General features: G+C 49.8%; 8 protein-coding genes across 8 annotated transcripts; 5 read left to right on the forward strand and 3 right to left on the reverse strand.

Annotated features, from left to right (window-relative positions):
* Window positions 1-62: 62 nt before the first annotated feature.
* On the forward strand, window positions 63-12,850 carry BJ212DRAFT_1477481 (uncharacterized protein; the record flags this gene model as incomplete). The annotated part of the gene is made up of 20 exons (XM_041339553.1): window positions 63-143; window positions 198-1,554; window positions 1,606-1,909; window positions 1,965-3,366; window positions 3,427-4,344; window positions 4,404-5,242; window positions 5,291-6,155; window positions 6,209-6,304; window positions 6,357-6,558; window positions 6,610-8,241; window positions 8,295-9,348; window positions 9,400-10,106; window positions 10,155-10,665; window positions 10,721-10,801; window positions 10,858-11,068; window positions 11,125-11,231; window positions 11,282-11,884; window positions 11,935-12,022; window positions 12,073-12,759; window positions 12,815-12,850. The coding sequence occupies 20 exons, from the start codon at window positions 63-65 to the stop codon at window positions 12,848-12,850; spliced, it is 11,781 nt and encodes a 3,926-aa protein (XP_041196350.1).
* A 166-nt stretch (window positions 12,851-13,016) lies between these two features.
* BJ212DRAFT_1238946 (uncharacterized protein) lies at window positions 13,017-13,964 on the reverse strand (the record flags this gene model as incomplete). Its single annotated transcript, XM_041329566.1, has 1 exon — window positions 13,017-13,964. A coding segment is annotated over one exon (948 nt), but the record flags the coding sequence as incomplete, so codon positions are not given.
* Window positions 13,965-14,234: 270 nt separating this feature from the next.
* BJ212DRAFT_1264196 (P-loop containing nucleoside triphosphate hydrolase protein) lies at window positions 14,235-16,104 on the forward strand (the record flags this gene model as incomplete). The annotated part of the gene is made up of 9 exons (XM_041330410.1): window positions 14,235-14,277; window positions 14,325-14,412; window positions 14,507-14,620; window positions 14,671-14,763; window positions 14,818-14,920; window positions 14,970-15,256; window positions 15,310-15,550; window positions 15,610-15,892; window positions 15,947-16,104. The coding sequence occupies 9 exons, from the start codon at window positions 14,235-14,237 to the stop codon at window positions 16,102-16,104; spliced, it is 1,410 nt and encodes a 469-aa protein (XP_041196352.1).
* Window positions 16,105-16,715: 611 nt separating this feature from the next.
* BJ212DRAFT_1332453 (uncharacterized protein) lies at window positions 16,716-17,487 on the reverse strand. Its single transcript, XM_041334806.1, has 3 exons — window positions 17,140-17,487; window positions 16,837-17,087; window positions 16,716-16,787 (listed from the first exon to the last, which is right to left on the reverse strand). The coding sequence occupies exons 1-2, from the start codon at window positions 17,444-17,446 to the stop codon at window positions 16,888-16,890; spliced, it is 507 nt and encodes a 168-aa protein (XP_041196353.1). The 5' UTR covers window positions 17,447-17,487; the 3' UTR covers window positions 16,716-16,787; window positions 16,837-16,887.
* Window positions 17,488-18,588, forward strand: BJ212DRAFT_1332456 (uncharacterized protein; the record flags this gene model as incomplete). The annotated part of the gene is made up of 2 exons (XM_041334807.1): window positions 17,488-17,996; window positions 18,049-18,588. Coding segments are annotated over exons 1-2 (273 nt in total), but the record flags the coding sequence as incomplete, so codon positions are not given.
* On the reverse strand, window positions 18,589-21,461 carry BJ212DRAFT_1574884 (autophagy-related protein 22-like protein). Its single transcript, XM_041342122.1, has 19 exons — window positions 21,343-21,461; window positions 21,095-21,269; window positions 20,866-21,019; window positions 20,711-20,807; window positions 20,542-20,654; window positions 20,475-20,488; window positions 20,325-20,422; window positions 20,075-20,271; window positions 19,857-20,022; window positions 19,787-19,810; window positions 19,710-19,736; window positions 19,584-19,658; window positions 19,488-19,533; window positions 19,403-19,432; window positions 19,282-19,352; window positions 19,141-19,230; window positions 19,064-19,091; window positions 18,911-19,011; window positions 18,589-18,851 (listed from the first exon to the last, which is right to left on the reverse strand). The coding sequence occupies exons 2-19, from the start codon at window positions 21,188-21,190 to the stop codon at window positions 18,743-18,745; spliced, it is 1,536 nt and encodes a 511-aa protein (XP_041196355.1). The 5' UTR covers window positions 21,191-21,269; window positions 21,343-21,461; the 3' UTR covers window positions 18,589-18,742.
* An 803-nt stretch (window positions 21,462-22,264) lies between these two features.
* Window positions 22,265-23,392, forward strand: BJ212DRAFT_1585657 (uncharacterized protein; the record flags this gene model as incomplete). Its single annotated transcript, XM_041342369.1, has 5 exons — window positions 22,265-22,485; window positions 22,540-22,773; window positions 22,821-23,022; window positions 23,070-23,161; window positions 23,198-23,392. The coding sequence occupies exons 2-5, from the start codon at window positions 22,666-22,668 to the stop codon at window positions 23,390-23,392; spliced, it is 597 nt and encodes a 198-aa protein (XP_041196356.1). The 5' UTR covers window positions 22,265-22,485; window positions 22,540-22,665.
* Window positions 23,393-24,084: 692 nt separating this feature from the next.
* BJ212DRAFT_1264877 (uncharacterized protein) lies at window positions 24,085-25,422 on the forward strand (the record flags this gene model as incomplete). The annotated part of the gene is made up of 5 exons (XM_041330447.1): window positions 24,085-24,165; window positions 24,218-24,280; window positions 24,327-24,550; window positions 24,615-24,670; window positions 24,707-25,422. The coding sequence occupies 5 exons, from the start codon at window positions 24,085-24,087 to the stop codon at window positions 25,420-25,422; spliced, it is 1,140 nt and encodes a 379-aa protein (XP_041196357.1).
* Between the last annotated feature and the right edge of the window lie 1,496 nt (window positions 25,423-26,918).

Consider the following 26,918-nt stretch of genomic DNA (forward strand, 5'->3'; position numbering starts at 1 on the left):
TCTTCTCCTTCTTTCACTCCTCTCCCGCACGTCGTTCCCGACGTCCATCATCTCTCTCCAAAATGTCTGTCCAGAACGGTGATGCCGTTCACGAAAACCAATTTGCTACTCGTCCACTAGTAATATCCATCGCAAATATTAGAGTACGCGTCATTTTTTTTGTTCCATCTATCCCTTGTTTAAACTGGCTTTTTCAGGTCTCCATTCCCGTCTCTACCCAAATAGACGAGTGGATCGCTGCTGAAGTCCTTAGGGATGACTTCATCTCGTCGCAACAGCGCGTCGATGTCGTAGACACCGTCGCCGACCCGGAACGCCCATTACAGGCCCACGTAGATCTCTTTGCACGTTTCCTCGCTTTCATTGCACAGAGGACTTCCGATGCATCAGACTGCACAAAGGCACGCACCTCTCTGCTCAATCGCGTGTTCACGCATTTCGTCTCCTCATATATTACCGATACCGACCTCTTCTCTTTTGTAAACCCGTTCGATGCCGAGGTCCGCACTGGAATCCTTGCAGCTTACTTTGCTGCACGTGCTACCCTAGAGAACTATAATATTGCAGATATCCCCGGTCCACCTGCTTCCGCTCTCCTCACAGCTGTTGATGACGCCGAAGCATCAATATATGCGCTTTTTGGTGGTCAAGGGACCAACGAGGTCTACTTTGACGAGCTTCAGTCGCTGTACGATATTTACAAGCCTTACGTTTCTTCAATAATTGCTTCCATCACGGATGACATTCTCCTTCCCCTTGTTGCATCCCATGAGGGTTGTAGCTTTTACAATTATGGTTTGAACGTCGCAGCATGGCTCGCAGGCACATCTCCTCGTCCGCCTCTCGAATATCTTGCCTCCATCCCAGTCTCGCTTCCCTTGATTGGTCTCACTCAGCTAGTGCAGTACCTTGTCATCTGTCACGTCTCCGGGTTCACTCCCGGCGAGCTTCGTGATCATTTCGCCGGTGCAACTGGCCATTCGCAGGGCGTTGTTTCTGCCATCGCCATTTCTGCGTCTACATCCATCGAATCATTTAATATCAACGCCAAGAAAGCCCTCCGATGGCTCTTCTTTTGTGGTCTGCGCGGGCAGGAAGCCTTCCCCGTGCTCGCCCTAGAACCAAGCATCGTTCAAGACTGCATCGATGGAGGCGAGGGTGACCCCACGCCTATGCTTTCGGTCACAAACCTGTCCCTCGCTGTGCTGCAGCCCCACATCGATACTACAAACGATCATTTACCTGCTAATGCGCAGATTGCTGTCTCCCTGTTCAATGGTCCCAGAAACTTCGTTGTGACTGGTCCTCCACGTTCTCTGTGTGGGCTCGTCACGAACTTGAGGAAAGTACGTGCACCTTCTGAGCTTGACCAGAGCAAGGTTCCGTTTTCGCAACGGAAACCCGCGTTCGGTGTCCGATTTTTGGTGGTGAATGCCCCGTACCACAGCGCGCATTTGAAGGGTGCTGCCGAGAAGTTGTGTGATGAAGATCTTGAAGGCGAGGAGCTTTGGACCAAGGAAGAATTGGGTATTCCAGTATTCAACACCGAAGATGGTGCACATATAGTCATTTCAAACGCGTTTATGGCTGATTTTCTGGTTGTAGGTTCCGATATGCGTACTTTGGAGACATCTATCACGCGTTCGTTATGCGATCAGATCTTTACATCCCCCATTCACTGGACCCTTGCAACTGGTTTCCCTGAGACCGCGACGCACGTCATCGACTTTGGTCCTGGTGGCCTGAATGGCATTGGGCCTCTCACAGCTCGTAATCTGGAAGGTCGCGGCGTGCGCGTTGTCACGCTAGGCGATAAGGGCCGCGGCGAGGCGGAACTCTTTGATGTTGAAGAAGTCAAGTACGAGGAGTGGTGGAGCAAGAAGTACGCGCCAAAACTTGTGAAGACAAGGTGCGTCAACCAAGGACGGCGACTTTTCAATTTAGATTCTGACATGACATGACAGCGATGGTACCATCCACCTTGACACGCCGTTCTCGCGCCTGCTCGGGAAGCCTCCGATTATGGTCGCTGGTATGACACCCACAACCGTGAAAGCGGGCTTCGTCTCTGCGGTCCTCTCTGCAGGGTATCACATCGAGCTGGCAGGTGGAGGTCACTACAACCCTGCAGCATTGCGTGCAAAAGTTGCCGAAATTCAAGCACAAATTCCTACAGGCGTCGGTCTCACGCTCAACGCCCTCTACATTAACCCCCGTCAATTCGGCTTCCAGTTCCCCTTATGGCAAGAAATGCGTCGTGAGGGCTTGCCTATCGAAGGTTTCTGTGTTGCTGCCGGCATTCCCAGCACTGAGAAAGCAGTGGAGATTATTGATGGATTGAGGAAGGCTGGTATCCGGCACGTATCATTCAAGCCGGGCTCGGTGGATGGCATCAGGCAGGTCGTCAATATCGCGAAGTCCAACCCTGATTTCCCTATCATACTTCAATGGACGGGAGGCCGTGCCGGTGGTCACCACTCATACGAAGACTTTCATATGCCCGTGCTGAAAACATACAGTGCCATGCGTGCGCAGGAGAACTTGATTCTTGTCGGCGGTTCCGGATTCGGAGGTGCTGATGATGTGTGGCCATACCTCACTGGTGATTGGTCAAAGGACCTCTACGGCCAGCAGCTCATGCCATTCGACGGTTTTCTATTCGCGTCGCGTGTGATGGTGGCCAAGGAAGCGCACACGAGTTCCAGTGTGAAGGATCTCATCGTTAAAGCGCCTGGTGTGGACGACAAGCAATGGGAAAACACGTACGCGAAGCCTGCCGGCGGGATCTTGACGGTGCGCTCGGAGCTGGGCGAGCCTATCCACAAGGTCGCCACGCGCGCTGTGAAGCTCTGGAAGGAGTTTGATGACACCGTCTTCAAGCTCCCGAAGGAGAAGCGCGGCCCTTGGCTCGCTGAGCGCAAAGCGGAGATCATCGGTAAGTTGAATGCAGACTTTGCGAAGCCGTGGTTCGGTTGGAAGAAGGATGGCAGCGTTGCCCTCGATCTGGGCGACATGACATATGAAGAAGTCGCTCTACGTATGGTCCGTCTGATGTACGTCTCGCATCAGAGTCGGTGGATCGACTTGAGCTTGAGAAACTTGACGGGTGATTGGTTGAGGCGCGTGGAGGAGAGATTTGCAGGTGTCCATGGGGGGTTGAAGTCCAGTGTGCTGCAGAGCTTTACAGAGCTGGACGATCCCAGCAAGTTCGTGGAGTTCTTCTTTGACAAGTATCCTGCCTCGAAGATTCAGTTGCTCGCCGCTGAGGACCGTGCATACTTTCTCACCATCTCTCAGCGCGCGGGCCAGAAGCCTGCCCCCTTCATTCCGATTTTGGACAGTAGCTTCGAGGTGTGGTTCAAGAAGGTTTGTATCGATCAACCCTCTGTTGCTGAGATTGTTGATTAATCTCATCAATGAATGCAGGATTCGCTTTGGGCTGCTGAGGATATCGAAGCGGTGTTTGACCAGGACCCGCAGCGTGTGTGTATTCTTCAAGGCCCCGTTGCCGTCAAGTACTCCACAGTCAAAGACGAGCCCATCAAGGACCTTCTTGGCAACATCACTTCCTGCCTCGTTGAGAAGCTACTCGAGCGTTCCTACGGTGGAGACGTTTCTAAGGTGCCAACTGTTGACTACCTTGCTCCTGTCCCAGAGGAAGCCGAGACTCCTGATGGCGTTGCGTATGAAGAAACCACGAAGAGCGTGACTTATACTATTGGTGATGTGATCCCAGACACGAAGGAGTGGTTGCAGGCGCTGTCCGGCTCAGAGCTGAGCTGGCTCAAGGCGTTGTTGACATCTGACACAATCGTTCAAGGCACTGCATACATCGACAACCCGCTCCAACGCGCGCTTGCGCCGAGATATGGGCAGAAGGTGGTCATTGGCATGGACAAAGGCTCGCCAACATCTCTGACCTTCTACGGTGCTGGTCGCTCGCATGGCACGCACAAGTCCGAATTCAAGGCTGTTGAGATCCACTACACTGCATCCTCCAAGCTCATTGATGTCACTTTCTATGAGGACAGGCGCGATGTATCCGTGCCCCTTGCTTTGCAATTCAAATACGTATCATCTACAGGCGCGATCCCAATCCATGAGGTCGCAGTCGGTCGCAATCGTCGCATCAAAGAGTTCTACTGGAAGCTGTGGTTCGGTGACGATGAAGAAATGCCCGAGATTGATATTCGTGAGACGTTCATAGGCCCTGAGGTCACGATTTCTGCGGAGGATGTGGGGATGTTTTGTGGTGTTGTTGGTAACCAGAATGAAGCGTTTAAGACGGCGCGCACGGAGATTGTCAAGGCTCCGATGGACTTTGCGATTGTGACTGGGTGGCAGGTATGTCGTTGGAGGCCCGTATGCTCTGGGGTCTTGAACTAACTGGGACGATGATATAGGCAATTATGAAGGCGATTTTCCCTGTGTCCATTGATGGGGATCTCCTGAAGTTGGTCCACCTCTCGAATGGCTTCCGCCTCGTTCCTGGCGCAACGCCCTTGGTTGCTGGCGATGTCTGCATTGCTGACGCGCGCATTTCGTCGGTTAAGAACACGGATGCTGGCAAGGTCGTGAAGGTAAAGGGACATGTGTTCCGTGATGGAAAGCCTGTCATCGAGGTCGTTTCGTCGTTCCTTTACCGCGGCCGTTTCATCGATTTCGAGAATACTTTCGAGACCATCAACGAGCCTGACTACGTCGTGGAGATTGCCAATGATGCTGATGTCGGCGTCATGCAGTCTAAGGAGTGGCTGAGCTGGGAGGATGAGTCGACGCCTCTCAAGGCTGGCATGACCCTCGTTTTCCGAGTACAATCGCAGGTTACGTTCAAGGACAAAACCACTTACCGGGATGTCACAGTCTCTGGTGACGTGTTCATGCGCGATCAGCTCAAGCGTTTGAAGAAAGTCGCGTCAGTGGAGTTCGAGCAAGAAGGATGCCACGGAAACCCTGTCGTTGCCCATCTCGAGCGTCGTGGCACTCAGGAAGGCCGTCTCACTCAACTCACCAATGAGGGGTACACAATGTCCAGCAAGGTCTCTACCACATTCAATTCTCCTCTTGCAAACGAACCATACTCGAAGGTCTCGGGTGATTTCAATCCTATCCATGTCAATCCTTATTTCGCAGACTATGCATCGCTTCCTGGTACCATCACCCATGGCATGTGGTCAAGCGCTGCGACGCGCCGTTATGTCGAAAATATTGTTGCGGAAGGCAATCCTGATCGTGTCGTTGCGTAAGTGAAGTCTCCAGGATACGTGATCAACGATCTGACTTCTCCTAGATATGATGTCTCCTTCGTCGGCATGATCTTACCTGGCGATGAGCTGAAGGTCAACATCCGCCACGTTGGCATGCGCGATGGCAACATGGTCGTCAAGGTTGAAACATTGAACCAGCGCGAAGAGAAGGTCCTCGAGGGAACTGCAGAGGTCGCACAGGCTACCACCGTCTACGTCTTCACCGGCCAAGGCTCACAGGAACCTGGCATGGGGATGGATTTGTACAACAGCTCCTCCGCTGCTCGCTCGGTGTGGGAAGGAGCCGATGCGCACTTGCTCGCCGTGTATGGCTTCTCCATCGTCGAGATCGTCAAGGACAACCCAAAGGAAAAGACCATTCACTTTGGTGGTATCAAGGGTCAGGCAATCCGCCAGAGGTATATGGACATGACCTACGACACCATGGACAAGGACGGCGTCGTCAAAACTCATCCCCTCTTCGCCGACATTGACATTCGTACCCCGAAATACACCTTCAGCCACCCCAGTGGTCTCCTTTTTGCTACTCAATTCGCACAGATTGCGCTCGTGGTGACTGAGAAGGCTGCATTCGAAGACATGCGCGCCAAGGGCTTCGTCCAGAAGGACTGCGCATTTGCCGGACACTCACTTGGTGAATACTCTGCTCTTGCCTCCATGGCTGATGTCCTCCATATATCCGCTCTTGTCGATGTCGTTTTCTACCGTGGGATCACGATGCAGCGGGCCGTCGAGCGTGATGCTCACAACCGCTCTAACTATGCTATGTGTGCTGTCAACCCCAGCCGTATCTCGAAGACTTTTACCGATGCAGCACTTCGTGAGGTCGTCGATACCATTTCCACTCGTACGAGCACATTACTCGAGATCGTCAACTACAACGTCGAGGTCAGTGCTTTCTCACTGAGCTCTTTCTCGTCGCTAACGTGTATTTTGCACAGGGTCAACAATATGTTTGCGCTGGAGAGCTTCTAGCTCTTCAGACGATGACCAACGTCTTGAACTACCTGAAAGTCCAGAAGATCGACATTCACAAGGTTTGTACTTCATCCTATCGAAATGATCGCAGCTTAACGTTAGTATCTATAGCTGACTGAACAATTCACCGTCGAGAAGGTCAAGGAGATGCTTGGGGACATCGTGATGGAGTGCTTCGAGCACGCCAAGGAGCAGCAACGAGCAGAAGGCTACATCAAACTTGAGCGTGGCTTTGCAACCATTCCTCTACCTGGTATAGATGTGCCCTTCCACTCTCGTTACCTCTGGGCTGGTGTCATGCCTTTCCGTGCATGTAAGTCATGAACGTGTACATTACGCCGACCCAGCTAATCACTTTCTCTAGACCTCTCGAAGAAGATCAACCCGTCGCTTCTTAACCCTGACATGCTCATCGGAAAATACATCCCGAACTTGGTTGCCAAGCCATTCGATATCACGCGCGAGTACGCGCAGCTCATCTATGACCAGACGTCTTCGCCCCGTCTCGACAAGGTTCTCAAGAAGTGGGATCAGGACGATTGGACATCCCCTGAGCAGCGTCAGAAGCTTGCATACACCATCCTCGTTGAACTCCTCTCGTACCAATTCGCATCTCCGGTCCGATGGATTGAAACCCAGGACTTGTTGTTCACTCAGTATCACTTCGAACGTTTCATTGAGCTTGGTCCATCACCTACGCTTACTGGCATGGCCACCCGCACTCTCAAGGCCAAGTATGAGCCGCAAGATGACGCCGTGAGCCGCAAGAGAATCATCCTTTGCCATGCCAAGAATGTCCGCGAGATCTACTACCAGTTTGAAGATGAAGTTGCCGCGACTCCTGCTGCTGCTGAAGCTCCTGCAGAGTCTACGCCTGCTCCCGCATCTCCTATCGCCGCTCCCACGCCTGTCGCAGCTTCACCTTCGGCTGGTCCTGCTGCCTCCATTGAGGACGCCCCCATCAAGGCCAACGATATTCTCATGTCCATCATTGCACAGAAGCTCAAGAAGAAGGTTGAGGAGGTTCCTACGAGCAAGACCATTAAAGATCTCGTCGGCGGCAAGTCAACTCTTCAGAACGAGATTCTCGGCGACTTGCAACTTGAGTTTTTATCTGCGCCAGAGAAGGGTGAAGAGTTGCCTTTGGAAGAGCTAGGTTCTGCTCTCAGCGTCGGTCACTCCGGTGCTCTCGGCAAGTACACTTCGGGCTTAGTGTCCCGTATGATCGGTGGCAAGATGCCTGGTGGCTTCAACTCGTCTGCCATCAAGACCCACTTAGCAAAGACTTGGGGACTGGGATCGTCACGCGCTGACGGCGTCCTTCTACTCGGAACCACGATGGAGCCTGCCAAACGTCTCTCTTCGGAGACTGAGGGCAAGGCTTGGCTTGATACTGTTGTCGCTATCTATGCTCAGCGTTCTGGGATCTCTCTCTCCAGTGGAGGTGCTGGAGGTGCCGGTGGTAGTTCCGGGGGTGGTGGGACCATCAACAGCGAGGAGTTCCTGAAGTTCCGCGCTGAACAGGAGCAATTTGCTGCTCAGCACGTTGAACTTTATATGCGTTATCTGAACAAGGACTCTCGTGCCGGGGAGATTGCGTTTGACAAGGAGAAAGCCAACTCTGTTCAATTGCAAGCTCGCTTGGATTCCATTATGAAGGAGCACGGCGACGCATACATTGACGGTATTCAACCTGTTTTCGACCCGCTTAAGGCTCGCCACTTCGACTCTTCATGGAACTGGGTGCGACAAGATGCTCTCCTGATGTACTATGACATCATTCATGGCCGGCTCACTACCGTCGACCGCGAGCTTACTGCCCGCTGCATCGCTCTACTCAACCGCGCCGATCCCGAACTTCTCACTTATATGCAGTACAACATCGATCGTTGCGATGCTAGCAAGGGTGATACCTATGTTCTTGCTAAGCAGTTTGGCCAACAGCTCATCGACAACACGAAGGAAGTGATCGACCACCCTCCGGTGTACAAAGACGGTAAGCACACAGATTGATTTGTGTCCGTCGCCGTTAATCACGTTTCAAACCAGTGACATTCCCCACTGCTCCTCATACTGAAGTCACAGAGAAAGGTGATATTGTCTACTCCGAAGTCGTCCGGGAGAATGTTCGTAAGTTGGAAGCTTATGTCGAGGAGATGGCCAGTGGAGACACCATTTCCACCATAAACATCCAGAAGGTGCAAGACGATGTTTTGAAGTTATGGACCGTAGTTAGATCCCAACCCGGTATCAGTCAAGACCAGAAGAACCGTATCAAAGCGTTATACGAGGGAGTCGTTCGTTCCCTCAGAAAGGGTCCCGAACAAATTCGCACACGCACTCGCAGCCGTCGCTCATCTTCCCAATTCCTTCGTCCGCAGATCACCGCTGCCACTACCGTGTCCGCAGACAAGGTCCCCCTTCTCCATCTCAAACGCAAGGTGGGCAGCAACTGGGAGTACTCCAGCAACTTAACTGGCGTGTACCTCGACATTCTTCACGAGATTGCAACCTCGGGCACTACCTTCAAAGACAAGAACGCTCTTCTCACTGGTGTCGGCAAGGGCTCCATTGGTGTAGAGATCATGAAGGGTCTTCTGTCGGGCGGTGCACATGTCGTCATCACTACCTCCCGCTATAACCGAGCGACCGTGGAGTACTACCAATCTATCTACCAGAGCTTTGGCGCTCGAGGATCAGCTCTCACTGTTGTTCCCTTCAACCAAGGTTCGAAGCAGGATGTTGAAGCACTTGTCGACTACATCTATGCTACGCTCGGTCTCGATCTCGACTACATACTTCCCTTCGCTGCAGTGCCCGAAAATGGCCGTGAGATTGACGGCCTGGATGACAAGTCTGAGCTTGCCCACCGCATCATGTTGGTGAACTTGCTGCGCGTTCTTGGCGCAGTCAAGAACAAGAAGGCTTCTCGTCACTTCGTCACCAGACCAACGCAAGTCATTCTTCCCCTGTCTCCTAATCACGGTCTTTTCGGCAATGACGGTCTCTATTCGGAGTCTAAGATATCTTTGGAGACTTTGTTTAACCGCTGGAACTCGGAGAGTTGGGGCGAGTATCTGTGCTTGGCTGGTGCTGTTATCGGGTGAGTATCGTCTTAAATTTTTCTTGTTGCTCGGTGGCTTATACCATATAGATGGACCCGCGGTACAGGTCTCATGGACGCTACCAACATTGTCGCGGACGAGGTTGAGAGTCACGGTGTCCGTACCTTCTCGGCGAAGGAGATGGCGTTCAATATCCTGGGCTTGATGCACCCATTGCTCTTCAGTATTACCCAGGTTGAGCCCATCTGGGCCGACCTCAATGGTGGCATGGATCGTCTCCCTGACCTCGCTGATATCACAAGCCGCATTCGCATGAATTTGAACAAGAAGAGTGAACTTCGTCGCGCTATTGCGCGTGACAATGCTCTTGATTTCAAGGTCATCAATGGAGCGGAGGGTGAACGTGTTCTGCAAACTGTTAATGTGGTCCCGCGAGCCAACTTCACATTCGAATTCCCTGCCCTGGAATCTACTTCATCCCTACGCGATCTCGAGAAACTCCGTGGCATCATCGATCTGGAGAAGGTTGTCGTCATCACTGGATTCGCCGAGGTCGGTCCTTGGGGTAGTTCACGTACTCGCTGGGAAATGGAGGCACGAGGAGAGTTCACGATTGAGGGCTGTATTGAGATGGCCTGGCTCATGGGTTATATCAAGCACTTCGATGGGCGTCTCAAGGACGGTTCACTGTATGTTGGCTGGGTTGATTCCAAGACTGGTGAGCCTGTCGACGACAAGGACGTCAGAAGTCGCTACGAGAAGGAGATTTTGAGTCATGCTGGTGTGCGGTTGATTGGTGAGTCGCGTCTCGACCTTTATTAATCAGTTATGAATCTCCTTACAGAGCCCGAGCTGTTCCGCGGCTACGATCCCAAGAAAAAGGTCTTCAACCAAGAGATCGAGCTTATTCATGACTTAGAACCAGTCGAAGTTGCGCAATCTGAAGCCGAGAAATTCAAGTACGAACATGGCGACAAATGCGATATCTGGACCGGAGAAGGTGACCAGTGGTTTGTCAAATTCAAGAAGGGCGCGCGCGTTTTTGTCCCCAAGGCGTTCAAGTTTAGTCGTCTTGTTGCTGGTCAAATTCCCACCGGATGGGATGCTGGCCGCTATGGTATTCCACCAGATATCATCGCTCAAACAGATCGCGCCACTCTCTGGGCCCTTGTCTGCACTGCTGAGGCTCTGAACATGTCCGGAGTCACCGATCCCTACGAACTATACAAGTACTTCCACCCCTCTGAAGTTGGCACGTGCGTCGGCAGCGGCATGGGCGGCACTGAAAGTCTTGCACAGATGTTCAAAGACCGCCGTGAAGAGAAAGACGTCCAGAACGACATCTTGCAGGAGACGTTAGTCCACCTGACTTTTTCCTGACAGATATGCATAATTGACCTATCTTCGCAGTTTTATCAACACTACTGCTGGATGGATAAACCTTCTTCTGATGTCTTCTAGCGGTCCAGTGAAGATTCCTGTTGGCGCTTGGTGCGTATTCATAAGTATCTATGGTTTGTTGTTCTTGACGTTGTCCTAAATTTCAGCGCGACTGCACTCCAATCTCTCGAGATCGCTTCTGATACGCTGTTATCTGGGAAGGCGAAGGTCATGATTGCTGGTGGATTCGACGACATCAGCGAGGAAGGCTCTTATGAGTTCGCCAACATGAAGGCCACGAGCAACGCCGAGACTGAGTTCGCCATGGGACGTGAGCCCACTGAGATGTCCCGTCCTGCTACAACCACTCGCTCAGGTGTAAGCCCTCTGATCCATACCCTAGATATATTGAACTCACCAACTTTGCTTAATAGTTCATGGAGTCTCAAGGGACTGGTATACATATCATCATGACTGCAAAGACAGCCTTGGAAATTGGTGCTCCTATCCGTGGTATTCTGGCATTCACATCGACTTCCACGTAAGTTTACGTCACACCTGAATGACGTACAATTAATCACCGTTCTGCAGTGACAAGGCTGGACGATCTATCCCAGCTCCTGGTCGCGGTGCTCTTTCTGTTGCAAGGGAACTCCCATCGAAGTACCCCCTTCCTAGTCTCAGTCTCGATTACCGATCTCGCCAGATCGCCTTCAGACGCAAGCAAATCTCCGAGTGGCTTGATCACGAGCTTGCTCAGCTGCGGGAGGAGATGGATGCTCTCGAGGCCGATGGCAGGGATGTTGACAAGGAATACTTCTCCTCTCGCGTTGCCGATATTGAGAAGGAAGCTCGCGGCCAAGAGAAGGAGGCCTTGGCTACGTATGGCATGCTAGAGGGTACCGATGCTCGTGTGGCTCCTATGCGCCGTGCGCTCGCCGTGTGGGGCTTGACAGCAGATGACATTGGTGTCCTCTCGATTCATGGAACGAGTACCGGTGCGAATGAGAAGAACGAGACGCAGATCTGGCACAACATCTTCGAGTCCATGTCACGCACCCACGGCAATGCTGTTCCTGTTATTGCTCAGAAGAGCTTGCTTGGACACTCGAAGGGTGGTTCAGCGGCGTGGCAGATGGCAGGTTTATTGCAGACTGTCATCACTGGTGTTATCCCAGGTAACCGCAACAGCGAGTAAGTATTCTGTCTTCAGATTGGCTTTCCCTGCTCATGGCATCCTTTAGCAACATCGATGCCCGATTCGAAGCTCACCACTTCCTCATGTTCCCATCGAGGTCTATTCATACTGATGGTATCCGCGCTGGTGTCATGGTGAGTTCAAATGATCCGTCTTCATCACGGGCTAATGCCGTGGCTACTAGTCATCCTTCGGTTTCGGTCAAGTCGGAGGCACCGCAGTTGTTGTTCATCCCCGTTATCTCTTCGGTGCCCTTGAAACCTCCGATTATGAATCGTACAAGATACGCAACCAGTCCCGTGCGCAAGAGGCATACAAGGTTATGACCGAGATGATGACCTCCAACACCCTTGTCAAGATTAAGGAAGGCCCGCCGTACAGTCCCGAGTTGGAGCAGGCGGTTCTCATGAACCCCATGGCTCGTGCTACCTTCAATCCGAAGACTCGCAGCTACTCGTATACCACCAACCTTGATAAGAGCATTCCGTTTGATACTGCCAACGCCAAGGTTGTTGCAGATGCTCTTGCGTCAAAGGGATCTGTAGCAGGAGTCGGTGTCGATCAAGAGCTGATCTCTTCCGTGCCGTCCTCTAGCCCTTGTTTCGTCGAACGCAACTTTACTGAGGCTGAGATTGCCTACTGCCGCGCCCAACCGTCACCTCCGTCTTCCTTCGCAGCTCGATGGGTGGGAAAGGAAGCAGTGTTCAAGTCGCTTGGTGTACCGTCAAAGGGCGCTGCCGCTGCAATGAAGGACATTGAGATCCTGCCCAACGAGTCTGGCGTTCCGACTGTAACTCTTCACGGCAACGCGAAAGCTGCTGCACAGGGTAAAGGGATCACTAATGTATTGGTATCCTTGAGTCATTCTGAGGTATGTGTCGTGAACCCATATCACCAGATCATGACCTGACATGTACTTTCATCAGACCGTTGCTATCGCTTTCGCTCAAGCTTCATCATAGAAAATCGTTCACCTTGGACCCTCATGACTGGCATGTTTTTAATAATTCAATACTTTACGCATGAATGAAATTGATATCCGTTGTTGTAACATAGAGTAGACTGGAACGTAATAGATTTCTTCGCTTTCACATGCGTGCAATTGCGGGACTAGTAGCAGCATTAAGAAACGTACAAGTTGTTCTGAATGATGTAGTTGGCAATAGATGGGGTAACAAGTCTTCTCCATGTCTCGTCCTTGAGTGCAACCTTTGTTCTCACTTGACTTGAACTAGTTTGCTCGTCAACGCTGTCAGCGTCTATGCTGATCAAAGCAACTCGCTCGCTCTCTATAAATCCCCTTGCCGCGGATAAAGTCTTCGCTTCTACTTCCTCTTGTACCGAATGTTCAACTTCTGCCAATTTCCGCCTAGCACACACCACATAGCAATCATCTCCTGCAGGCGAAAAAAACAAACGAAGAACATCCATCATCGCAGCTTCAGATGCATAGTATCTCGGAGACAGCAGGCGGACGAGAGTGTCAAAGCCTAGCAGGAATGCTAGGCGTGGACCTGGTATTGATATTGCCATTCCGTCCAGAGCAGTTGCCGGGGGATACAAGCTGGAAATCCGCGCATGCAGGAACTGCCGAAGAACTACGGCTTTTCCGACGAAAGTTGGTTCATCTACGATGGCTATTGCGACGTTGGCATGCGCAGACTCAGATTTATCCTCGGGGCACTGCGAGACAGATGCTGGCATGTCCTTTGAGAAAAGGTACATCATCTCCAGACGCTGCTCATATGTTGCGTCACCAGATTTCAGTGCTTTGTCGGCGTTCCGAACAGATAGCAGCAGCAGCTTTGCATCATAATCAAGCTCAGCTACTGATGCCAAAGCCGAGCCTGTGCCAAGGCCGGACTTAATGGTGTACCGTGGGGGTCGAGAGTTTGCCAGAGCGAGATGGGCGCATGTCGGCGGATTGAAGGAAGAATCTAAGACAGATATACGAATGGTGTCAAGTTTGAGTTGCGGGTGAATTGGCAATCGAGGGCAGGGCCAACGTTCATGGGACGTGTACACGAGTTCCACAGGAGATTCACGCCTCTGGACTTTCTGGAGGAGTTTGAGCGCGTGACCGGGAGGCCACAATGGTCTTGCGTTCATATTTTACTTCTGCTGCAGCAACAGCCTTGCATCGGACTGGCGTAGATCTGGCCTTGCATTATTCTACAATCGACAAGCATTCCATGATATAGACCCACCAAGAAGAAATAGTGATAAGATGGACTTACGTAAAGTTAGATCTGACTTGGACCTTGTCTGGTGAATGTTACCTTCCATAATCGGACGACCTGTCATCAAGCAAACCTTCAGTCGCATCTTTCGCTCCAACCATTACTCATGGAGAAGGACGCAGACGGTTTTTATACCCCGAAACTGGAAGGTTTGTGACATATCGCTACAAAGTAGCATGGACCTGACACTTTGCAGCTTCTGCACCACTTGCACAGGATGAAAGCAAGGACACGAAGGAGGTGGAGCAGCCTGAGCCTGTTCCATCTTCAAGTTGTGCGTACAGGTCGCGTCGTTATCTCGCAGTGAAACTGATACTATACTCTCAGCTAGAACCGACTTGATTGCGTCGACGTTCGAGGTCTCGGTACGTTTAGGAGCCGCAATACCAAACTGTTAAATGACTCGCTACATATTCAGGTCACACTTGCAGACCAGCAGGCCGACCCGAATTCCCCTTTATTCAGCGCCAAAACATTCGAGGAGCTTGGACTGTGCGTCGTCACATCCTAGTATTTTATGCATTTTTAACGATTGATCGTAGCCATCAAGATCTATTGAAGGGTCTCTATGATCTTGGTTTCTCGAAGCCGTCGAAGATCCAAGAGCGTGCTCTCCCGCTACTGCTCGCGAATCCGTAGGTGCACTAGCTCGTGTGACATGGAAATATGTTACTGATCACTACCTCAAGTCCTCAGAACATGATCGGACAATCGCAATCTGGCACAGGCAAAACTGCCGCATTTGTGCTTACCATGCTGAGTCGTGTAGATTTCTCCAAGAACAAGACACAGGTCTGTTCTGTGCGTTACATTTCGGCTCTCCAGTTAAGACTGGCTACAGGCACTGTGTCTAGCTCCTTCACGAGAACTTGCACGTCAGATCATGTCTGTTGTCGTTGCTATGGGCAAATTTACTCCAGTTCAGACGGAGTACGCAATTAAGGATAATCTTCCCAAGGGCACATCACGGATAACTGCACATATTGTTGTCGGGACTCCGGGCACAATGACAGATCTTTTAAGAAGGAAGGTCATTGATACATCTGAAGTCAAGGTGTTCGTTCTCGATGAAGCGGATAACATGCTTGATCAGGATGGACTTGGTGACCAGACACTGCGGGTGAAGAAGTGAGTGTGGTTTTCTCTCAGTTTGGGCTATAGTTCACAAAAATCGACATAAGCCTTATTCCCCGAACAGGCGTCCAAATTATCCTGTTTTCAGCAACATTCCCCAATCATGTCCGCAATTTCGCTAGTAAATTTGCTCCCAATGCGAACAAGATCGAGCTTCAGAGGGAGGAACTCTCTGTGGAAGGCATCCGACAATTTTACATGGATTGCAGAAATGAAGAACACAAATACGATATCCTTGTGTCTCTGTACCAGCTTTTGACCATCGGTCAGAGTATCATCTTCTGCCAGGTTAGCAAGATGACGCCCGCCCGCTCGTACCTTACTAACCACATATCTGCTCTTCCCAGCATCGCCATACAGCAGATAGAATATCACAACGCATGTCAGCTGAGGGTCACAAAGTGGCATCACTGCATGGTGCCAAGGACGCTGCAGAGCGTGACGCAATTATTGACAACTTCCGTGAAGGACGGGACAAAGTCCTTATTACGACGAATGTCATCGCACGTGGCATCGACATCATGCAGGTCAACATGGTAGTGAATTACGACTTGCCATTGATGAACGAGCGGGGAAATCAACACTCCAATGACGCGAGACCCGACGTTGAGACGTACATTCACCGTATTGGTAGGGACTTTCAAAGATTCGTTCTGTGCCTTACTAACAACCCTGTTTCTCAAGGTCGCACTGGTCGCTTCGGACGCAAGGGTATCTCAATAAACTTCGTCCATGACCGCCAAACCTGGTCACAAATGGAGGAGATTGAAAAGACACTGAACAGGAAGATTATCCGCATACAGACCGATGATCTGGAGGAGATGGAAGAGGTACGTGCATAATCTTTGATCTGCCTACGAAATCCGATTTTCATTTCTGTAGAAAATGAAGAAGGCGTTGAAGTAATGTGTGCTTTTGTACCTGGATGTGAATCCTCTGTTGTATTCTTTTTCTGATCATGTTATGTCGCCTTGCAACCTTAGTCAGCCATGTGCTCGTGGCTGGACGGAAGTTTCAATCTTGTACTGTAATTTCTGGATGTGGACCTGGGGGTTGAGGAAATAGTAGAAAGTGGATGCATGTACATAGCATTCAGCGAAAATGGTGTGTATCTACACGAGGCCCAGTAGCATGCTTCATATGACAATGGCAAGGCATTGGACTGGATGTTAGTGTTTCTTTTGAGTACCAGCGAGTTGATCTCGATGGATAGAGTGGGCAGCCAGAAGAGACCGAAATATCATTGGTACATTGAAGCTACGAATCACTGCCAGACACAACGAGCGAGATGGTATTGCGGTATAGAAATTCAAGACCAGGAATAGGGACCTCTTTTGATTGTCTGCAAAATGTTGTGAGCGGCAACTCAGAAGTATCGGAGCAGACTTACAGCTCGCGCACTGCAACAAGGGAGTCTTTAAAAACAGTGAACGTGTGATTGGTTTAGGCTCACCTCGGATTACAAAATTGGCCAAGACTGCGAAGAACAGAAGTGCACTGATAAAGACAGGTCCAACGATGTGGTCTAGGAATTGACAGTGAGCTTGGATCGACTACGAAGTCGTCAAATTAACCATAATGCCCGGGGTCACGTTTGCGAATCATCGTGATCCTATTCTGATAGATTACAAAACCGTAGACCTATCTTGCAGTATGAGCATCAGTTTTTCGCAAATAGCAGACTTGTAGGTGTTCACCAAAACACCAATGCTGATGAAGGCATAAGCATATGCGAATCTTCGGGCTACCACGTCCTTGGACGCATTGAAGAGGCCAAGCGCCAAGGTTCCCAATAGCACAGCAAGATTCAGCCAGGATATCCATGCTTTAACTGGCGTTAGTAAATGATAGGAGAGAAGAAGAGGATGGATACTAACTCCGTTCATTGGCAAACCATACCTTTCCCTCAATCTTCAGAGACGTCTTCACTTTCTTCGGAACACGTATCTGCGGCGGAACAGAATTTATGGCATTGTAATCTCTGATGGTAGGTCTTTGTCCATCAACGTCGTGGTCCACGTCTGGAATATCATCTTCTCTCGTGTAACGTGCGGGCCTTTGGGTGTTTTCGGGGAGAGACGCTAGCGCAGATGAAGAGAACGGAAAAATTGCAGTCCATGATCGCCTGAACAGGCCGATGTGCGCGTTATTATCTTCGTCTTCGGGCTGTTTATTAGAGGCCATGGTTTATACTGGTTTACTTACACAAGACGTTACTTGGAAGTTTCCAAAGGTTGATTACTAAGAATCCTTGACTCTTGGTCTAACAGTTGGTGCTTCCGATCCTTTTCGACTTCCGTATGCCCTCGAGTCTCAACCTGGCTGGACTCTATTCACAGCGAGGCAAATCTCAATATCTTGTTTTCTTAGGCGTTAGGTCATAGGAAGACAAAGTATTAGAGTTTTCCTCCCATACGATACGGATCAGCGAGGAGTCGCACATTTTCCCTCGCCTCAGGCTGGTGTGAAGGCAAACTTCACACTCTAAAAAATCACAGGCCAGGCCTTGGTATCATTTTGGACTCTACCCTGAACTCTCGTCCCAGGCAATGGGAATTCTGAAGGAAGGCCAAGGTCATTTTGAGCGGTTCTGTGACCATGTCCTCAGAAGAGAGCCTCCGGCTCGAATTAGAGGATCTGCACGTCGTTGACAACTTGAATGTGTACGACCGATTCAGCAAAGCCCAAAAGAACTTTATTGTGTTCGCAGTGTCATTTGCAGGCCTGCTTCCTAGTGCGTATAAAAAGTGACAAGCTATGCAACTGAGATGACCTCGTCGTTCCAGTGTTCATAACTGGGAGCTTCGTTCCTTCGATCCCCCAGATAGCTCATGACCTCAATTCAACAGGTGGAGTTGTGAGGTTCCACCTTCCAACGAGAGCACCACATTGGAACTGGCACGCGCCGAAGGCGTACGGCAGACGATCGCAGTGCAAGCATGATTTGAGATCACTTTTCCATCGAAGCACGACTGAGTAATGCGACCATATTTTCCGAACGAGCAATGGCCCGCTTATTGAATTTCCAGATGTACGTACATTTTTAAGTATCTGATTTTTTCCACTGCTCGTTACTGTCATGTCGACTTTCACTGCCTGACACGCGCTCACACCGTCGGCCGAAAACTTGAAGCACTGGACACTTCGATATGTTCACCGCTGGGGTATCCCAATTGGATGGTGCATGAACTGGACCGCAAATAAGTGACCCATGTCTTGAGTGAATCACATAAGGCAAAGCAAAATCGATTCAACGCGGTGTCGGGGAGTTTGAGCGCAAGCGCCATTACGATTAGATATACCTTGGTAGAAGATAATTCAAAAGACCTGGATGGTTGTCATTTTCTTGCCCCCACGTTCAACCTAAAAACCGACATGGCGGGCAGGCATGTAGTAACGAAGGCCGTCGCTGTGCTTCAATAGGTTTGCTGCCGAGGAAAACCAAAAGTATAGTAGTTACATGCTGTTAGTGGATGAACCTCATCCTTGAAATGCTTTGAGGTCTGCCTCAGCCTTGACAAACTCATCGCACTCTATTTGACTCTTCTTGACATCTACCAGATACAAGAACATGGTGCTGATAGTTCCACTATATTTTTCACCCCCGTCAGCAATTGGAGGGCGCGAATAATGGCATAGGCGACGCACAGTCCGAACAAAAATGCGAACGGCATGTTATTATTGTTGCCGGACACGGTAATGATAGCAGATGACACGAGTGGACCAATGAAGGCAGAGGTCTTGCCGACCTTTAAGCATGCGTGAGTTAATAGTTGATGCAGAATGCCCTTGATCGCCTACCACGGAGAAAAGTGCAAAAAACAAGAACCTGAAAGACTGTAAGTAGGTCGGAGCGCTCGGGGTAGTGGGCTACATGCATTTGAGAAAGAGGAGACACTTCGCTAATCATTGTTTGGCTGTATGCATACCAAGGGCATACCATGAGCCCGTAGAAAACCTGATACAACCTAAATTCGTATATGTCAGGCAGGGGAATGCGCAGAACATCAAAGACAAACCATATTTCCCATGTATGTTTGAATCCGAATTTGTCGGTGTGAACGCCGATGAGACCCCAAACAGTCAAGACCTACACACCCATTATTCAAAGGACGCCAAGAGCAAGAAGCAAACTTATACCAAAATCCAAATGACATTGAAACTCAACATCTACCAATATTCAGAAGGGTAAGATAGTGGCAAAAATTTGGAGCATGAGTCGCACCGCTTTTGTGGATATCTTGAATTTTTTCTGCACTAGCCAGAAGGAGCTACAGACGACAGTGTCAATAGCATCAAGTAGAGGCAATGTGAAACTTACTATATTCCAATCGCTTGCGCGACAATACCAACAATCAACAGGAGTGTCAGCTGCAAGGTTGAGTACGATACTATGCTGAGAACAACGTTCTATTTAATATGTAGAATGCTGTTCAAACAAACCAACCTATTCTGCAGCGTTGCAATGACGGTGCTAATGTCTAATCAGCATATGAAGGGATTGGGCATTGTGGACATGCTCACACAGTAGTGTTTAAAACGTCTCCCCTGATAGTGCCGTTAGAATGGTCTCCGTGCAGAGTAATCCACATACATGAGGAAATAGAATATGAGATATAGGATCGTCTGCTTTAGCCTCACGCATTCTCGTAAGGCAGTATACGTTTGTCTAAATCCGATCGTAAACAACGAACTGCCTAGAGGAAGAGCTAGTCCAGGGCGTCGCTTCTCGAGGAAGAACCATGGTAGTGCACAAAGTACTGACATACATCTACATGAGCTTCACAACATGCGCCCATGAAATTAACTCACACCATAATGCGCCGGAGAATGCAATCAAGACACTGAATGCTTTCGTGTTGTTTGCAGTACTAGAGCCTGCTTTCAGTCCTTCGAGGATTCCCACCATAACGACGAGAATCAGGATTTCACCAAGGGAGGAGACGGCGAAGGAGATATTTGAAACTTGATTGCGAGACAGAGATTCGAATTCTGCATGTTCGTCGCAACTAGATCCGTACATGAAACCTGACATTTCACAGAGGTGACGTGGAACATATACCTTTTCTCTCCATCAGCAATAAGCTGAGCAGAAATTTCAACTTCCGGAAGGTGGCGCGCAAGCCCGGGAAATGCAGCTGTCCAGAATGTAAGGGCACCCTACGTTGTCATCTCCCAAATGACTCATAGACATGTGATAGCATGGTCCTACCTGGTATGTTATCACTAGCAAAAGTACAAGTGAGTTCACTACGTCTTTCTGACTCCGTGACACTTACAACCCAGGATATAGAGAGCTACGCCAGCCTGCCATTTGGATGGATCTTCTACTCCAAGCCAAACAAATGACACTGCGACCGCGACAAGCGTGAATATGATGGTTATGTTCGGTCTACAAACTCTTCAACCTCGCTGATACACACATCATTCAATGGTATGATTCCACACCTCCACGTGCCGTAGTCTGCCCAGGCCCCGATCAGAAGTAGAAGTACCGCCTGGATGGCAAAGCTAATGCCGTTGGTCAAGAGCACAATTGAATTGACTATGTAGATGGGTCATCCATGAAGATTCTCGAGACGCGTTTAGTTGAGTTCACTAACTGTTCCTGATCTTTCCGAGATAAGGCAGCACACAATCTGTGCTACTACCACAAGGAGCGGAAGATGGGGGCTGGCTTGGATCGTAGCCTGCCAGGAAGAGCAAGTTTTGAAATTGAGATGGTCCAAAGTTAAACCCCGAAAGCCCATTGTTCCCCTAGTGAGAAATGAGCTAGTCTCGCTCAGTAGTCCCGTTCGGCATTCGCAAAATTTGCGATGTTAGTTCACTTACAACATAGTATAGATAAAACGACCAGAGCTCGACACGCGAGGTGGTCGAAGAGGCGGGTACATTGAGCTCGCTGGCGAGCTTCTGGCTTGACGCCATGTTGATAACGATGACTGGAAACTGGCAGATGCGCACTACAGAGTCTGTACCGCACGCGGACAAGTCACAAGCAGGAAGGCTGTATCAATTAATTTTGGGATGAGTCAGTATACGTCTGTATGTAGCAACTCGAGCAAAACTCGAGCACTAACGAAAAAAGAGCGTTCTTTGCGCAAATAATCAATGCCGGGTCGGTGTGCACTGTGTGGTATAAATTTTAACGATTGACTGTAACAGAATTTGAAAGTCTGAGTCTCTGAGAGTCGTAGCCTGGGTCCGGTCGGGATCACGTGATACCGTCCCCAGCTTACCCCGCCGACGGGCCGCTCGATGTGCGAAAAGGCTTATCGATCGTATGCTCGGCGTCCGTAGTTATGAAAGGAATTTGTATTTGTACACTACACACATGATACTGACTAACCGAGTGAGAAGTTTTGATAAACGGGTGATACGCGGCCAGCAGGAGAACCCTTCCGAGTCAGCGTCACGCGATGAGCGAGGGCATCATTGATGCACTGATGGCAACCTACTTGGCGTGGGAGGTCTGAATGACGGTAGAATCGATAACCAATGGCGAGAGCAAGATATCAGACAGTGACGGAATGTGCCTGCAAGTCTCAGGAAACGGAAGTGATGTCACATATCATTAGCCGGGCCAAAAAACACATCTTGATCACGTAGAACCTGAAGCTGAATTATTGTACACCGGCCAGAAGGCTCACAGCGCCTTGTCCTTGAAGATAATGAAACAAAGTATTTGAAAGTAGCGATAAAGATGAAGAAAATGCTCCGAAGACAGCGAGACTGAAGGAACTAGGAAGGGTTGGGAAAAGAGAGGGTGCAGGTTGGTTGCTGTAAGTATGTTGGAGAACTGGGTGGGTGCAGGTGGTGTACTGGGTATCAATGTGTGTTGTAAGGCGCGGGCCCGAAGTACAGTATGCCAGTGTACTGGCAGTGGGGCCTGGCAAGTACTACTGCTGCCAGGTACTGACAACAGTGAGTAGCTGTGAGAAATAATGAGCTACTGTCCAAGTACACGTGATTCCAGGCTGTGAAAGGGGCCAGCTGCCGACATCTTGGCCTTTTCCGTGACATCTACTGTGCACGCGGTCTTCATGGGAAACCTCGAAGTAATTGACACGATCTGTTCGTACACTTCACTTGGGTCACTTCCAGCATTCGCATCCACATGCCGCGCGTTTGAGCGTCCAGCACTTTGGAAGGATTTGCAGTCCCCAGAGCCTCTTATCAAATGCACAACAAGTGACCTGTTTAGCCCTGACCGAGTACGTATGGTGGGTGCCTATATTTCGTATGATTTGTGGGCTTCAACTCAGTTCCCTTCTTAGGTATTACAAAAACCTCCTGACGGCATGATGTAGGATATTCTTTGCAAATATACATCCCACGTACACTCAATCACTGCAACACGACAGCACCGCTTGGCGACCATCACCGAGCCTCCCAGTTTTCTGATGCTGTCCTGTCCTTCAGCACCTGCATCCTTGTTTCTGAACCTCCGAAAATCAATATGGTTTGCCGATGGAACCTACGACGCTGCAGAGTTTTTGCGCATGACTTTGGTACCCTCCCTATTGGTCTTCACTTTATTCACTCGTTATTGGTATAGGATTTAGGAAACCAAGGCATCGAGCACGTTATCCAGTTACGAGCTCTGCGGTCACTATGCTTGGACTTAAGGACATTTTCGCCTTGCGAGAGAAACTCTCGTTTAGAATTTCCCGGCTTTCATGATCTAAAAATGCTGGGCCTTTCTACCGATACGTTCAAGCGCGCCTCGAACTCCTTGAGCTCACTTCAGGTCATGGAAAGTAGAGATTAAGGTTGACTTCAATCAAGTTGCTTATCCCCCCACAAGTGAATCTACGAGGCTATCCCAACTCTTCATCACCCTCCAAGAGAGATGCGACACTGACAAAAGGTTTCACTCCTCTTGGAATTTCTGTGGGGGTACGCGCAGAACCGGGTGTCTTCATGTCATTGCAGGCATGCCGCAATCTAACTCGGCTGTCAGTCGAGAGGGGCTGTAACATTTCCATATCTGATGAGGAACTCTGCCAGCTGGTGAGAGACTGGCCAAAGCTCGAGGCGCTCAAAACCAGCTGCTATAATCCCGTCGATAACGCCACAATGCCCCGTTACATGGGTTCATCGGATTACTTCGGCTCTGCCCCATTCTGACTTCGCTCGCTCTTGTCACTGTTGGACGGGATAGATATCAAAAGTCCTGGCGGTGAAAACTGCAAAAAACATCTCAAACGCCTTGTCCCACCGGTCGGGACTCCATTAAAGGTGGCTCTCATCCTCAGTGGCCTCTTTCTCAACTTGGAGCAGGTCAATCCTGATTGTCCGGATACAATGCAGATGAAGAGGTCAACTGTAGAGCGACGGGCGTTAGTCGACAGTTTCCTTGGTGGTTTTAGCATTGTAAGAGCGGTGCACTGAAGCATAATATTGTCGCCTAACTGTGACAGTCCCGGGCTATACTTGAATGATCACCTACACTTTTAATTATACCAAATGTTTACTTGAAAATGTTGTTTTCAAGTCACATGGTGTGAGTAGTCTTCGTTGTGAATTGGGTGCGTCGACGACGAAGGCATTGAGAGCTAACTTGAATATGCCGTTGTGTTTCTCCCTGTGTTTTGGTAGACATGTCGTCGGGTCCATGGACTTACCTTCCCACGTGTGCTCTATAACTCTCATGAGCTGGCATTGACGTCACTGACCCCAGACAGTTCTGGGATGTTCTGGGATGTTCTGGGAGAGATCTCTGTGTCTTGAACTTTCCTGAATTTGTGGCTTTCACAGCTGCAGCACTATATAGTGTTGGCTTCCGAGTCATCTAGTACAACGACGAAATACATCATCATATGGGTGCCGACTACTACAAGGTCTTGGGCATTCCTCGGGACGCCGGCGAAGATGAAATTAAAAAGGCATACAAGAAAATGGTATGTGGTGCTTTCATGTTCGCACCTGTTCAAGCTGACACTTCGTCTGCAGGCTCTGAAATGGCATCCAGACCGCAATGGAGGGTCTGAAGAAGCCTCGAAGAAGTTCAAGGAGGTATGTGAGGCATCTCGCTGTATGTTCCTGGCTGACGGATTATTAGATTTCAGAAGCATTTGAAGTCCTCAGTGATAAGAACAAACGAACTATATACGACCAAGTTGGTGAAGAAGGCCTCAAAGGCGGAGGGTCTGCGCCTGGTGCTGGTTTCCCTGGATTTGCTAGTAGTTCAGGCTTCCCAGGGGGGTCCACATTTACATTCACGTCTGGACCTGGTGGCGCGCCGACAGGTGGATATGCACCAAGTGACCCGCAAAAAATATTCGAGTAAGTAATATGCATGTATTGTATAGCATTCAGTAACTAAACGTTCTTGTAGACACATATTCAGCCAGTTTGGCGGTTTCGGGGGCATGGGTGGCTCTGGAGGTATGGGTGGTATGGGCGGTTCTCCAAGTTTTGGTGGCATGGGCGGTTCTTCAGGTTTCGGTGGCATGGGCGGTGGCAGGAGTGGTATGAGTGACATGGGCAGAAGTCCAAATATTTTTGATGACGACGATATAGGTGGTGGTGGGTCTTTCTTTGGGATGCCGGGGGGCATGCCATCGGAGCGACAATCTCCTAGACACCAATCGTCTACTTCAACATCAACGTCAGCCCCTTCAGAAACCACTCGCCCACTGAAGTTATCACTTGAAGAATTATATTCGGGTACGACCAAACACCTGAAGGTCAGCAGACGGCTATTGAACGGCTCTACGGAGGAGAAGGTGCTTGAAATTCAGGTTCTCCCGGGCTGGAAGAGCGGCACAAAGATACGTTTTCCTCGAGCCGGCAATGAGCAGCCGAACGGCGAGGCTCAAGATCTAGTATTCGTCATGGAGGAGAAGCCACACGAGGTTTTCACACGGGAAGGAGATGATCTGATTTGCCGTCTCAGAATACCCTTGGTGGACGCACTCACAGGCGTGGACGGAAAGAAGACTGTCGCTATTCTGGACGGCCGAAAATTGCAGATCCCATTGCCTGGTGGCGTGGTGAAACCCAACCAGGAGACAAGAATTTCTAACGAAGGGATGCCGATTAGGAAGCAGGGCAGCACGAAGAAGAAAGGAGACCTAATAGTACGATGGGATGTCATATTCCCAGACCGTCTTACACCCACACAGAAAGAGGGGCTGAAGAAGTTGTTGGGGTAATCATGTATTAGGACATTATCCACCTCCAGTCGACTCCGCTCGTTAGATTAGCATATTAACTGTACTTTTTAATTTATTTCACGATGAGATATGGTCGCTGTCACGCGGCCATACGATAAGCGCGTCTAGATAGTGACATTCAAGAGTGTTCAGGAGCAGACCACAAATCAGGAGACTAAATAACTTACACCAATGCAGGTACCTGGCGTGCGATGACAACATCACGGGGCGTGATGATCATCGAATTGCAGTGTCGGAAGCCGGTGACACTCCGGAGTCCAGTCCGCGGTCGATAGGATGAAGTGCATGGCCCGGATCATAGAGATCAGGTACAAACATAGAACAGGCATGATTGACGAGCAAAAAACAATATCGACTCGATCAACCTTCCCGCGAACATTGAGGGTGATTCTCCCGCGAATGAAATATAGACTTGTAGCACTTTGACTGTGCACAAAAGAGCTACGAAGCCCAGGCGCAGCAGAAATCTAAACACCGATGAGAAAGCGTATTTGATAGGCTGACCGATATTATGGGCGAGACCAGTAAGTCACCTGCCAGGTACGCGAGTCGCAAGGAAATGAAAGAAATGCTGGACGTGTGTAGTGCCTAAAAGTGTGCCGGTTCCTGTGACTCACGAGTGGGCCTTTGGGAAGGTTCATTGTCAAGGGTTAATATCCTTTTCACCAACACACTCCAACAAAGTGTGTAGGTGATAAGTAGCGGACTATCCTTGCAACGATTCGGAACACCACAAGAAATCTAACACGCCCATGATTAGTGTGACGTGCATTGGGGTAAAGCTATGAATATGAGACACGAGGCGGCGCTATTGATTACTATTAGACTGCGAACAACTCGGAACATTCATGGATGACCGACGGGGTATAATTCATAAAAGTCTTGGACTTACGGTCTTGGTGTGGGGTAAAATTACCGAGGCCAGTAGTCTGAAACTAGAGAGACGCTGAAGAGTGAAAGGTCCTCGGAGGAGATTGTTTGGAGAGGAGAAGCAAACTACGTTAAGACTCGGAAGTTCGCTGATCCCAGGATGGCTTATGAAAGCAGCGGAAAACCGAACCAAACTTTGTCACACCTTGACGTTCTAAGAATTCACACTGGGAAATGCGAGTCAGCTGCTGGTCTTGGTGCAATCGGTATGATTGAAAAGACAAGACCACGCATTAAAGTGGAGTAATGATGCACTGATGACGGTTCTGGTCGCCACTGACCAATGATTTTTTCCAGTGATCGATTGTCTATTCGGCCTCTAGTGGGCGAGATCCTGATCAAGGCACGATGTAGTACTAACACCGTGAAGAACCTTACACGCACCGAAAAAGGAACAAGCGAAGTAAGTAGGACTACCGCTAGCTATAGTAGCCGTTAGTGTCCCCGCGACTTCTCACTACTGTTTAGTGCCGCCGGGGAATGAAGGAATACGATAAGAGGCAGACGGAGAATACAAGCTGTCACGGTAGTGCAGCTTGGTGCAC

Source organism: Suillus subaureus (genome assembly GCF_016647635.1).
Source record: "Suillus subaureus strain MN1 chromosome Unknown BJ212scaffold_6, whole genome shotgun sequence".
In the NCBI taxonomy this organism is placed as follows: domain Eukaryota; kingdom Fungi; phylum Basidiomycota; class Agaricomycetes; order Boletales; family Suillaceae; genus Suillus; species Suillus subaureus.

Excerpts from the sequence above, each read along its gene's own strand:
- BJ212DRAFT_1332453 (XM_041334806.1), bottom strand. The coding sequence starts at position 17,446 with ATGGCCTCTAATAAACAGCCCGAAGACGAAGATAATAACGCGCACATC. Across the intron at positions 17,088-17,139 it reads ATGGTTTGCCAATGAACGGA|CATGGATATCCTGGCTGAAT; the intron begins GTTAGTATCCAT and ends CGCCAGTTAAAG.
- BJ212DRAFT_1574884 (XM_041342122.1), bottom strand. The coding sequence starts at position 21,190 with ATGGCGTCAAGCCAGAAGCTCGCCAGCGAGCTCAATGTACCCGCCTCT. Across the intron at positions 19,659-19,709 it reads ATTGCAACGCTGCAGAATAG|CATAGTATCGTACTCAACCT; the intron begins GTTGGTTTGTTT and ends CGTTGTTCTCAG. Across the intron at positions 19,092-19,140 it reads GTGTCTCCTCTTTCTCAAAT|GTTCTTGTTTTTTGCACTTT; the intron begins GCATGTAGCCCA and ends ACAGTCTTTCAG.